General features: G+C 35.7%; 2 protein-coding genes across 2 annotated transcripts in view; one reads left to right on the forward strand and one right to left on the reverse strand.

Annotated features, from left to right (window-relative positions):
* Positions 1-549: 549 nt before the first annotated feature.
* Positions 550-13,542, reverse strand: part of LOC128224121 (uncharacterized) — a 39,914-nt gene continuing 26,921 nt past the window's right edge. Inside the window, exon 2 of the mRNA XM_052933805.1 lies at positions 550-2,847. Within this exon, the coding sequence (XP_052789765.1) occupies positions 2,132-2,847 (716 nt within the window). The 3' untranslated portion in view covers positions 550-2,131. The remainder of the gene's footprint in view (positions 2,848-13,542) is intronic.
* LOC128224118 (uncharacterized) lies at positions 8,978-11,244 on the forward strand. Its single transcript, XM_052933803.1, has 3 exons — positions 8,978-9,298; positions 9,532-9,728; positions 9,947-11,244. The coding sequence occupies exons 1-3, from the start codon at positions 8,984-8,986 to the stop codon at positions 10,998-11,000; spliced, it is 1,566 nt and encodes a 521-aa protein (XP_052789763.1). The 5' UTR covers positions 8,978-8,983; the 3' UTR covers positions 11,001-11,244.

A 13,542-nucleotide genomic window follows, 5' to 3' on the forward strand; every position in this document is an offset into this window, starting at 1 on the left:
ACTAAACTAGCATATAATAAATGTTAGATTAAAAGACGATATCAAACAAGAAGTTAAAACATATCATTACAATTTTGTTTGTTCTCATATCAAACACACTTGGTAAAGATTGATCGAAGATTAAACTTGCTATATTGCGGGTTGTTAACATTAAAACGGTTATTTCATCGCCTAATATTTGGCTGATATTTATTTCGTAATCTCAATATTGAAATGCAATGAAGTAAAGTCTGGGTGGAATTATTATATTAACCATTTTGATACCATAAATTGTCAGCTCACAGAGCTTTCATCTGTTTATTCATAATTTTGGGAATTCCACTTTTACCCATTTAAGTTGGATCGTCCATATGTTGCTCTATCTGGATCTGTATTTGTGAAAAATGGGCCATCATATAAGGTCTTTTGTTACGAGCATGGAACACGCGGATTTTGTGTTCGTTCTACACAATAAGTATGGTATAAAACCGTCACGCCGTAATGTAATAGTTTATGACATCACTTCCACAATATCATCCTTTTGACTGTTTGCTGAAGGCGAAATGCCAAAAAGTTGTGATTTTTAAAACAAAAGAGTTTATGTGATTTTAAAATAATATTTACAATGAATCACATTTCAAATAGCTACTAAATAATGGCTTTCTAAAAATAATCTATTCGTTTTGTGAAGAACAAAATATGAACAGATACTGCATAATTCAATCCTATGCAAATTCCTAAATTGAAACAGAAAAATTGAAAATACAATAAGACAAAGAAAAACAACATCCTCACAAAACTTTCCAAATGACAATTGAAAATTACTGTTAATGCAATAGTTTTAAAAATAAAGTTTCTGGTTGAATTAATTAAATTTATGAAACTGATTAAAAACAGATGTACTGTCACCGGGTTGCTCCTCGTCCCCATTCTATTAACTAATTAATACAAAACTCCGAATACATTTTCCATATTTATTCATTTATCAACTCGCTTTACTGTGAGAGCATCTTAACCTTTTTCTTTCCACTCCCAAACAAGAACTAACTACACTACAACATACAATTTCTCTTTAGGCCACGCCCATATAATTATTAACCAACCATCCAAAATACTTTCATTCATACCAGCCCCTAATGTAACCTTCTATTGTCTTTACCTTCCGACCAGTACTCATAAGAACCAATATTTATGCAAATAGCTGCATCAACAAGCTCAGTAGCAAATATTTTAAACATAAACCCGGTTTAATGGCACTGGATAAACGCCGAAGACATAGAACATACAATCACAAACAAGAAACATAGATGAACAGCACAAAACTCCACAAACAGCACAGTGCATACATACTATATAAAAAACTAGGTATGTTTATCAAGAACGTACCGCCATGGAACGGTCAGTAAAGTGTAATTTTACTGGGGATTCAAACCAGTTAATTTGCACAAACCTCACTATTATCCCAACAATCCTTAATAAAGATAAAACGCAAAAGGTAAAGACTTATCAAAGTATGCATTAACTTGAGGAAACTTATCAATAAAACAAATAATAATAAACGTATAGGTAAACCCCAAGTATTTCTATGATTAGAGATTCCAACTCTATCTGCAGACGGAGGAATACAATTCAGAGCACCTAATGCAAAAACATTTCAAAGAAACGATGCAGTTATTGTTTGAAACTAATAACATCACACAGAGTCTGCCTAATAACATAAAAACACACATTTATGTTATATGCTTTGATCTAAGTAGGACAACTGCTTGTCAAGTTTTTTTTTTAAATTAGTTGTGGAAGACACAGTATGTCCAGCAATTAAGAGCAAGTCTAGCAGATGGCTGTGCCTATAATTCCAAAGACTATCAATTACTACGAGGCCATACTAATATACAGTAATTAGTAACTATGATTTCTACATGTGGTCTTGCAGACAAATGCTTAAGTTCATATTCCTAATTCAATTCAATTCAATTTGAGAAAAATATAAATAATCAACTTTGATATAATGAACTGTTTTATAACTCTATGACAGAACGTTCACATTGCATCATTGGTGCATGCCATGATCAATTAGGCATTTTGCCTTTATCCAGATTTATAAAAATGCGACAAATCATTCTGCACCAACAACTGACTCAAATAACGCAGTTTAGTATTCCATGACTTCTCTTCCTCTTATATCATGTTTGATCTTTTCTGGTAGAAGGTCAAACTCTTCCTTAAAGGAAGTGTTCAAGACTTTCGCGCCTTTGTCTTTTCTCACTGCCTTAATAGCTACTCTCTTCATATCCTTGGATGCTGGAGCATACTGATACAAAAGTCGTAAATTACGTATGTTTTCTGCCCAAGGTTTAGAGGGAGGTGGAGATGATCTAAATGAAAACGGAAAAGGAATTGACTGACCGAATTGAGGTGTTAGTACATGGGCGAAACCTATTTCATTTTGGGCTTTGTTTTGAGGCTTGGTATTATTTATTTCAAGAATAAAGTTTTTCACTGTTTCAAAGTTATCCCCGCCTATGCCTTTCATGAGAACTTTCAAATCGGATGTGTTTATTTCAAGATTTCTAATTGCCTTCTTATCAATTATCTTCTCAGACTTTTCTGAAATTGCATGGACTTTTGCCGCTGCCTCTCTGTCTGCCTGTGTACCCTCAGACGCTATACCAATGCAGCGTGCTTGCAATTCCTCAAGTTGCAATGTTTCAGCGATCACGAGATGTCGGTACACCTCCATACAGCAGTCAGGAGTAGTGGGATCTTCCCATTTAGACATTTCCTTCAAAAGAACCTGCTCACAAACGGTTTTCAGATGCTCAACTTGGTATTCGTTGGCGAGATAAACGACCTCGTAAACGCTTTCCGCTGAAAAGAGGAAAAACATATTTTACAAAAAGGGAGCTTTATCATTAAAATTGTATAGTAAAGCAATACGGATTAAAAGATAAAGCTCCGTACAATGTCCAGTTAAACTAAAATGTTTGCCTAATCGGAACAGCGCGAATGTACGCGTTGCTTCAACAACTCAGGTTCAGATCATGTTACATATCAAAGTCGTAACCGTGAGTGTATACACGTTGCAAATACAACTTGGAACAATGAGTGGTTTTTTCATTGTAACGAGTTTGTACACGTAGCTAGTGCAAGTAATATCTGAACACGTGGAACATCGTTGCCAGTGAATTTGTTCTCTTAAACGAGGGCAAAGCTAAGTTTCAGATCTTAACATCGAATAATGCCTACCCCCGGTCCATAGACCTGAAGATTCAAACCCAATTACATTCGCGATTAGCAGAATCCTAACCAGAAGCCGACTACTTCTCCCAAAATAACTTTTTATGCTCCCTAATTGGCCCCAATTGTAGTTGACCATTCCGAAGTTTTTCTTTATTCCCCGTAATAGTTTAACGATATCATGTGATACATTCAATCTCACGTGACAATAACCAAAATATTTTACTGGTTATCGCCACAAAAAAAAAGAGCTTTTCAATCAAAATAAACTAGACCAAACCACTTTAATAGAATTTTAGTATACAAGGTAATTATACTTATTTCTGGACAGTAATTAAATTGGCCATTAGCGGTTGACCTTAGCCGTAGCCGATTGATCTTCGATGGTACCAAGTAACGTATGAGTTTAGCAAAAGGCAGATCCTTTGATAATTATTATTCAAGTCTAAATGCCATTTTTAGCATAATTATGCTAAAGCGATTAACTGTTCCATTTCTTCTCAGAATATCCAATCGACACCTGCCGGTAACGGTAATGAATCTACAATGAAAATAAACGCTATGACATTTTGACCACTTGTAGCAAAAGAAAGGATTGATGACCTAAACAGCGATAAATTAATGTTGGCGAGGGTCATTGTGTTATAATAGTGCCCGCGCCGAAAAAAAATAGGCTCGGGATTTCCCTCGAGTATTTAATCTTGCATGTGAACAATATATCGTCCCATACTGCAGAGTCGACACGGTTAGAGATAAGGGTCCTCGGACTGAGACAATTTCCCACCACCATATTCATCAAATTTGCAACTTTTGATTTTGCCATCTGTTAAAGTCGTTCCGACGTATCCGAAATGCGCCGAGTCTTCGTTAGTGTCTATGTTCAAAACCCTGTTACTTATGTTCTTTACATTCTATTGCAATATTGTTTTAGTATTTGCAGTGGATGCTATCCGCGTCGTGTTAATGTACATTTTGATATATTTTATGAAATATTACATTTCATATGAGAACAGTCCTGTCAGTTTACGATCATCCCTCGTATACAAGTAACTTATATAACTCCCAATCGTAGTTGCAAGTGCACGTTACTTATGGCAGTGACTGTGTATAAAATGCTCATATATCTCACTGTCGAAACAGCGAGTGTGATTACGTTGCCAAAACAACTTGAACACGTTGCTATTACAAATCACAGTCGGACAAGGAAGTGTGAACACGTTGCTATTACAAATCACTGTCAGACAAGGGTGTGTGTACACGTTGCTTATTCAAATCACAGTCGGACAAGGGAGTGTGTTCACGTTGCTTATTCAAATCACAATCGGAAATGTGAATGTGAACACGTTGCTATTACAAATCACTGTCAGACAAGGGGGTGTGTTCACGTTGCTTATTCAAATCACTGTCGGACAAGGTAGGGTGTTCACTGCTTATTCAAATCACTGTCGGAAATGTGAATGTGCACACGTTGCTATTACAAATCACAGTCGGACAAGGGAGTGTGTTCACGTTGCTTATTCAAATCACAGTCGGAAATGTGAATGTGAACACGTTGCTATTACAAATCACTGTCAGACAAGGGGGTGTGTTCACGTTGCTTATTCAAATCACTGTCGGACAAGGTAGGGTGTTCACTGCTTATTCAAATCACTGTCGGAATTGTGAGTATGTACACGTTGCGATTACAAATCACTGTCGGACAAGGGAGTGTCTACACGTTGCTTATTCAAATTACAGTCGGAAATGTGAATGTGTACACGTTGCTATTACAATTCACTGTCGGACAAGGGAGTGTGTTCACTTTGCTTATTCAAATCACAGTCGGACAAGGGAGTGTGTTCACTGCTTATTCAAATCACTGTTGGTAATGTGAGTGTGTACACGTTGCTATTACAAATCACTGTCGGACAAGGGAGTGTGAACACGTTGCTTTTACAAATCACTCTCGGACAAGGGAGTGTATACACGTTGCTTTTACAAATCACTCTCGGACAAGGGAGTGTGTACACGTTGCTATTACAAATCACTCTCGGACAAGGGAGTGTGTACACGTTGCTATTACAAATCACTGTCAGACAAGGGGGTGTGTACACGTTGCTTATTCAAATCACAGTCGGAAATGTGAATGTGAACACGTTGCTATTACAAATCACTGTCGGACAAGGAAGTGTGAACACGTTGCTATTACAAATCACTGTCGGACAAGGGAGTGTGTACACGTTGATATTACAAATCACTGTCGGACAAGGGAGTGTGTACACGTTGCTTTTACAAATCACTGTAGGACAAGGGAGTGTGTACACGTTGATATTACAAATCACTCTCGGACAAGGGAGTGTGAACACGTTGCTATTACAAATCACTGTCGGACAATTGAGTGTGTACACGTTGCTATTACAAATCACTGTCGGACAATTGAGTGTGTACACGTTGCTTTTACAAATCACTGTCGGACAATTGAGTGTGTACACGTTGATATTACAAATCACTGTCGGACAAGGGAGTGTGTTCACGTTGCTTTTACAAATCACTGTAGGACAAGGGAGTGTGAACACGTTGCTATTACAACTCACTGTCGGACAAGGGAGTGTGCTCACTTTGCTTATTCAAATCACAGTCGGAAATATAAATGTGTACATGTTGCTTATTCAAATCACTGTCGAAAAAGGGAATGTGTACACGTTGCTTATTCAAATCACATTCGGAAATGTAAATGTGTACACGTTGCTATTACAAATCACTGCCGGACAAGGGAGTGTGCTCACTTTGCTTATTCAAATCATAGTCGGAAATGTGAATGTGAACACGTTGCTATTTCAAATCACTGTCGGACAAAAGAGTGTCTACACGTTGCTTATTGAGATCACTGTCGGAAATGTGAATGCGTACACGTTGCTTATTCAAATCACAGTCGGAAATGTGACGGAACAGCGAGTGTGTACACGTTCAAATACAACTCACTGCCGAAACAGAGAGTAAATAGACGTTGCAAATACAACTCAATGCCGAAATAGCGAGTGGGTACTCGTTGCGAATACAATTTACAGCCGAAACATCGAGCGCGTTTATATTGTTAATCCGCGCTTGTGTGAAGTTTAAGATTCATTATGTAAAAAAAGAATATTTATCTTTTCAACACTGTTTTTTGCTTGAATACAAAAGTTAAGGCTTCGTGTATGCCTCTATGTGTGAAAAATTCATTTAAAAAGATAGCTGGCAATGTATTATTGCAACGCTGCTTTTTAGGACAGTAACGTAACTGTCACACAATTGTGCTTGTCACTGCTATCATAGTCTGGACAATGCCATCCTCTTGATTTTTACCAGCGTTCTGTCAAGCTAAATCGTGGCAGTGTTTCTGTGAGAGTTTATAAGCGCCACAATATTTCGTGGCAGAGAAACCATATTGAGCTTTTGATCGAAACCCCTTCACGTGAAAGGGACTCGCTCATGCTTTTTCACCGAAATAAGTTTTCCCGGTTATGCGCCTTTAAACATTGACATTATCCTGATTTTACTCTCTGATAACAAAATTGCAGAAAAAATAAAATTAAAGTATAAAAAACCCAGGTTCTAGTCGGGAGCGAACCCACGACGGTACAGTGAAGAAAAAAATAGAAAATTGCTATCATATCCACACTCCCAAAATCACTCATACATAAGCTGACGGATACTTTATATTTATTAAATACATTGGTAACATCAAGTCATAATGTCAATCAAACAATCACGCTACAGCCTTTTGCTGAATCACGTTACTTACGCTTTTCAAAATCGTGAACTTCTAAGACAATATTTTCGCATACTAGTATATCAACATTAGTTGAAGGGTTCCGGCCGTCAGTATCTACGTTTTAACACTTCTAATGGTTTGCAAAATATTTGCATTTTACAAACCATGAAATAGTCACTTTAAACGATTTCGCAAGATAATTGAATCCTTATAAAATGTTACAAGCAAATCTAAATAAAGACATTTACAGAGAAAAGTCTGTTAAACAAATATATGACTATTTATATTAATTTACAAAATTTATTTTTTGTCACGTCTATGTACGAAAACACTATCCATTGGCCATTGGTTTCTCGGATTTTATACCAATTAATAGATATTAGGGATGCAAACGAATATTCGAATATTCGATCAAAAGAATGGTATTCGAATATAAAAATCGGTATTCGAAGATTCGTTTATTTTTTACTTTTTTTCTAAATTTTGTTCCATCTTGAACATTTATTTAACATTTATATTTAAAGATTAAAACGCTCTAATTTACCTTCGTTTCGTCAATACACCCACGCATGTCACCAATTATCGAGGCGCGAGCATCTAGACAATACACAGTGGCGCGTCAAGTGTCAATTAAGGCCCATCATCATGGCGAAATAAACAAATAATTTTACGTGTGCCGTCCCCTACCAATTAGCGGCAATGGGGATTGGAACCTATTTTAAACGATGCCAATTAAGGGTTCGTCATGTCAGCAATAACACAAAATATTTCTTTTGTATGTCAATTAAACTGTTATTTAAAGCAACTGTTTATTATTCTTGTTTATGAATTAAATTCAAAGTGTTTTGTGTAATATAGAATGTACATGTATATAATTTTGTTATCCTAATAATAGCATTATTATTTAAAATATTTCACAATATACTAGTTAAAATCCAAATATGTTGTTTTCTTTATCTTTATTGGTATAAAAACAAGTAACAAACGAAAGACGGGTACAAAATAATAACAAGTCGACGGAAACCAGACCGTTTGCAACGGTGAAGATGCCATGACCTTGACTTTTGATATATCGACGTAGTTTTTGTAATGAAACAATAAGACATACTAGTATAATTCTAGATAACATATGCAAAGTTATTTTGAAATTGCACAATAAAGTTACTACACGTATTACAGACGACGTCATACAATCCGACATCAATAAAATTATTCGGCAAATGTCATACCGGAAGTCATTATTTGGAACGCAAATGATCGATGCAATATAGAAGTTTTTAGACAATCTTGCCTGTGATCGAATATTCGAATATTCGATCAAAAGAATTACCAAATATTCGAATATCAATTTTGCCATTCGTTTGCATCCCTAATAGATCATAAACGGCAACCTACATGTATATTGTCAATACCAAATGGCGATAACAAACGTGTGCAAGAATCACGCTAATTTTATTTTTATCTCGCTTAGAAGTACTTTAAAAGCGCATACATTATTTATCTTGAAACCTTGGCTTGCCTTTTCCACAAAACAAACAGCTCATCGGCTCGATTTAATGCATGAATTCACGTATACTAATTATTAAAAGTATGATCACGTCCGCATCAGCGGGGGTCAATATTAAAGTGTTTTATAACGTTTGAACAATCAAGGAATTAAATGTGCTTCAATGTTACACTTTAAAACAAAACAGTTTACTGTATTCGACTCTCGTCTATATAACAGAACAGAACAGAACAGAACAGAATGTGTATTTAACTTAGGCATATACAGCGCATCTATATAAACTCAAATTGAGAAGAAATGTCATGCATGTAATAAATAATTAATGCATATATATGGATATTTTGGTAACTTTACCAACAATACATCTAGTATGTATACACGAAACTAACACATTTAACAGCAATATATTGTCCTTTCCGATAACTCGATTATCTTTCCCTGAATACTCTTCAAGTGGGCATGCGCAAAAAGCGGAAATTTACTTCCGGGGACTACACAAACCAGGAAGTAAACAGCAACAAGTGAAAATGGAAAGTAAAGATTCAAAACTAATAAAGAAAACGGGCAGGAAAACCCCTAAGTACTGTTGTATTTGTAAAGGAATTTACAGAGGAAAGGTTATTGATGGGAGAAAAGTGTCATTGCACCGTTTTCCTCAGAACAAACGTTTAAAACGTGTGTGGGTGCAGCGATGTAAAACGGTCATGAGATCGTTCCAGTGGAATGAACACAGACGATTGTGTAGTGAGCATTTTGTTGGCTTCAGAGGACCTTCATTCCAGCATACACTTCCATCTATGTTTCCAACTGAGACTGGTGCTACCAAAACCTTCCAGCCAACGGTATTTTTTATTTCTTATATTAGTTTAAGTTCTTCCTTACATGCACCTCAAAATGAATTATGTTATATCAACGGTGCTTAAAAACAATGTCACAGCACTTATTTGTAAATTTTGTAATTTAAGAAATGATTAAAGAATTGTTTTCAAATACAGCCTGGAAAAATGTGTACCATATAGCCTGGCAGATTTTGTACTAAAACATTTATCTTATACAGTTTCATTTGCAATTTCAGCTCCTTGATGAAGACGTAGGTGATGATGATGATGGTGATACGGTCAATGACGATTTAGACCTAGAACTGTCAAATGATGATAGTATACAGCCACAACTGTCATTTGTATCCCCTTCCGGGCATGCCATTGATACCTCTGTCCACCTGCATGATTACTGCATGGGACCAGTACTACAGCCACAGAATCAGTCCTTTAGGTATTGTTCAATATATATATATATTGCTTCTTGTGCTATGAAATCGATCTGATAAGTTAATTACTTCTGATCATTTTTCTTCATTCTTTAACAAAAATAGGAAAATTTAAGTGTTTGTAAATGTTTAAGGCCAAAAAAACAAACATTTGGTTAGGGTTACCAGACTGTACATGTAAGATGTGGTAAATGGGTACATGATCAATTTGTATATGTTTCAGATGTTGTGACACACAGACTGAGAACAACTGTGCAGTGATGGAAGTACAAACTGAAGAAAGTTTCCTGGGAAAAACAGCAGACTTCAGTTCACAAACAGAACATTCTACTAGAGACTTTGGTGTACAATGTCAGCTACCTATGCTCACATATGATGACGTAAAATACAATGACGATTTGGTCAGTTTTTACACCGGAATCCCTAATCGAGTTGTGTTTGAAGCTTTGTTTGATGAAATCAAGGATGAAGCTGAAGTGCGGACATCAAGGCGGAAACTTAACTATAAAGATTCAGATGGAGGACGGCCAAGAACTCTAAGTGTTCTGGATGAATTTTTCATGGTGCTGATGCGCCTACGTCTAGGTCTGTTATTTGAAGATCTAGGTACTAGGTTTTGCATATCCACTTCACAATGTAGTGACATTGTTGAAAGATGGATCAACTATTTACATGTACAATTATCCTTTCTTGTTCAATGGCCATCTCGTGAGGTAGTGAAAAATAACATGCCTGAACAATTTAAAGAGAAATATTCTAACACTAGAATTATTATCGACTGCACTGAAATTTACAGTGAAACATCCAGTTCTCTTTCTTTGAAAAGTTTAATGTACAGTGATTACAAGTCTCACATGACTCATAAGATTTTGGTGGGTATAAGCCCAAATGGTGTTGTAACTTTTGTTTCTGACTGTTGGGTGGGCTGTACCAGTGACAAGAAACTCACAGAAAAATGTGGACTCTTGGACTTGCTTGAAGAAGGAGACGCCATAATGGTTGATAAGGGTTTCACTATTACAGACCTTACTACTCCAAGAGGCATTCATCTCATTATTCCACCATTTAAACAGAAAGGAAAACAATTCTCTAAACGTGAGGTTCTCCTTACAAAAGATATTGCAAGTTTACGAATACATGTTGAAAGGCAAATGGAGAGAATCAAGAACTTTCGAATATTGCATGGCAATATTCCTATAACACAGTCAAGGAGAATTTCTAAAGTGTTCAAAATATGCACATATTTGACAAATCTATGGCCACCACTTGTTCAATAATAACTCATGTGTCAATGAAAGCGTTTGTATATATCAAGCATTAGATTTAGGGATAAAAACTTGTATACTTCTAACTAGAACAATGAAATTACAATTTTGTTTTAAAATCATTTTTTCGAGCAAGTTATATGATAACATATGAGATTACACATTTGATTCAGGTTTGACAAAAATGGATAAGGAAATATGCTCATGTGAATGGATTTCAAGATTTGATTTGAAACATGTATGCATTAACTGATCAATTTATTGATATAATTTTTTGTTTGTGAAACATCTGCTTTGTATTTTGTGGTTTTATTATTTGTAACATTTCTAAGAATAAAAGTCAAAGATCACTTATTAAGTTTGGCTCTGAAATGAGTTTTTTTTTATTTGCCATGTGTAATTGATCTACCACGTACTTCAAATCATTAGTATTGAATTGCTTAAAGGATTTTTCAGTATGAACCATTTTCATATCAGTTTCATAATTGAACTAAGTGGAAATAAGAATAGGCAAGAGTGCCATAGATCAAACTGAAATGCCCGACAAATGTTAACTTTAAGTACATTAGATTAAAAAAACTAGCCCCATGCTAAATATGTCCCAATGTTTAAAGGGACTGTACACCAGATTGGCACCAATAAAGTTTTTTTCTGTAACAAATCTCAGGACAAATTATTTAATAAAATGTTTTACTCTTCTGATATGATAATGGTAAAGAAATACCAAAATGTAAAAGAAAATTGAGCTATGGATTGAACTAGTGTCACCAAAATAGCTGTCCAGTGTTGTATCCACTTTGCTACGAAGGCTTATCCGAAACCATATGAATGCTTAAGCTAATATACCTTACTTGGTTATATCCCATGATATCATCAACTAGCAAATCACGCATAAGAATGAATTCTACTAGGTATACATACCCAGTAAAAAAAAATTAATGGAGAAATATGGAAAAAATAATGCGAAAATAAATTAATTGTATACTACGGTATGTGGTACTTCAGTTAGTTAGTTTCAATGCATTGTACACATTGATACCAAGTTTATGTCAGTTTTTGACAAGTTTCTTTTTTTTTTCGATATTTCATCACACGGTGTATAGCCCCTTTAAGTTTTGCACCCTGCAAACATAAGAAAGTAACACTCATTTGTTGTTTTTAATTAGCAAGTCAGAAAAGGAGAACAACTCGACAGTCTTGAGTTATGGGCCGTGCAGTAGCTACATGCAAACCAATATTCAATTGAACATCTTCAATTGTTTTAGAGTAAAACTCAGCTACTTCTTTAAACAATGGCAATATAAACGCTATCACTATCCTGCACACAAAATGCAATAATAACACACTTGAAAGGTTAAACATATGTCCATTTATTAAGCTCAGAAATACATCCCTGAAAACTAGATAAATGGAAAGGAAAAGTAGAAAAGGTCAAACATAAAACAAGGAAATAATTAAAGCAGATTTACAGCATCGCATAATCACAATATGTTGACAAAAGTACACATACTTTCAAAATACTGCCCAAAATTTAGATTTACAACTTTTTTATTCATGGTTTCAAATTATAGTAACAATACAGTCATTTTGGAGTTTCATTTTGAATATAGTTATGAAAATAACTGAAAGCAAACAAGATATTCACATAAATTGCCATTATTGATCATTCAAATGTACATGTATAAACAACACATAACTAGACGATGTACAAATCAATTGAACAGACTCATTCCCCTTTTAACACGTTGTGCGTACAGTTCAGGAATGTATGATTCAAGGCAAAATCTGTCAAGTTGACACAACATTTTCAGCCAAAATGATTCACAAAATGCAATTCTCTGTATAGAAAGACCTACACATGTCCAAACTACAAAATCACACCATTTCCTCCCGGTGATTCCCATCTGCCCTTGGACCTGGTAGTAATATTTGTGTGTTTCCTTGAGTAACACCTTGCCATTCTCTAACTGACAAAAAAAATCATTGTCTTCACAGCATTCCTCAGGGCAGGCGTTTGCATCCTCCATTTCTTAGAGGCAGGACACTTAATCTCAACCAGACCAACACTTTCTGTACAATGTGAACAGAACACAAGCCCATCTGGACTGGCACCAAGGTAGGGTCTGTCGGCACATACAACTAGACCACTGTCTTTAACTGCTAGTCCTTTGTGGTCAGTTTGCATTGCTTTCGCATACATTCTCTTTGCAGCCTTCTCATGTTTAATTCCATATTCTGTGTACTTGCTTGTGAAATTGGAATACAACATCTGCCGCAGGAGTCCGTCAGGTTCAGTTGATTCTTTCCTACGACAGATGCTGCCAAAGTTTGAAGCTGTTAGGCGTTCTTTTCTGGCCTCTTGCCATTTCCCACTTTTTTGGCCCCTTGTTAAGATTTCAGTTAATTGAATTTCTTCAGCGCTTTGCTTCAAAGAGTCAAAATGATCCAAAAACACTGTCTTACTAGAACTGTCCCTCAAGTTTACACTATCATGGTAGTTGAATGGCACAGAATGTAACACAGGGAGATCTGGTTCATTTTCAGTTGTTTCAAT

The sequence above is a fragment of the Mya arenaria genome, chromosome 17, assembly GCF_026914265.1.
Source record: "Mya arenaria isolate MELC-2E11 chromosome 17, ASM2691426v1".
NCBI classification, from domain to species: domain Eukaryota; kingdom Metazoa; phylum Mollusca; class Bivalvia; order Myida; family Myidae; genus Mya; species Mya arenaria.

Bases quoted from the DNA above. Each gene is read 5' to 3' on its own strand.
- LOC128224118 (XM_052933803.1), top strand. From the start codon at position 8,984: ATGGAAAGTAAAGATTCAAAACTAATAAAGAAAACGGGCAGGAAAACC. The intron at 9,299-9,531 runs GTATTTTTTATT...TTGCAATTTCAG, and splicing joins CCAAAACCTTCCAGCCAACG to CTCCTTGATGAAGACGTAGG. The intron at 9,729-9,946 runs GTATTGTTCAAT...TATATGTTTCAG, and splicing joins CCACAGAATCAGTCCTTTAG to ATGTTGTGACACACAGACTG.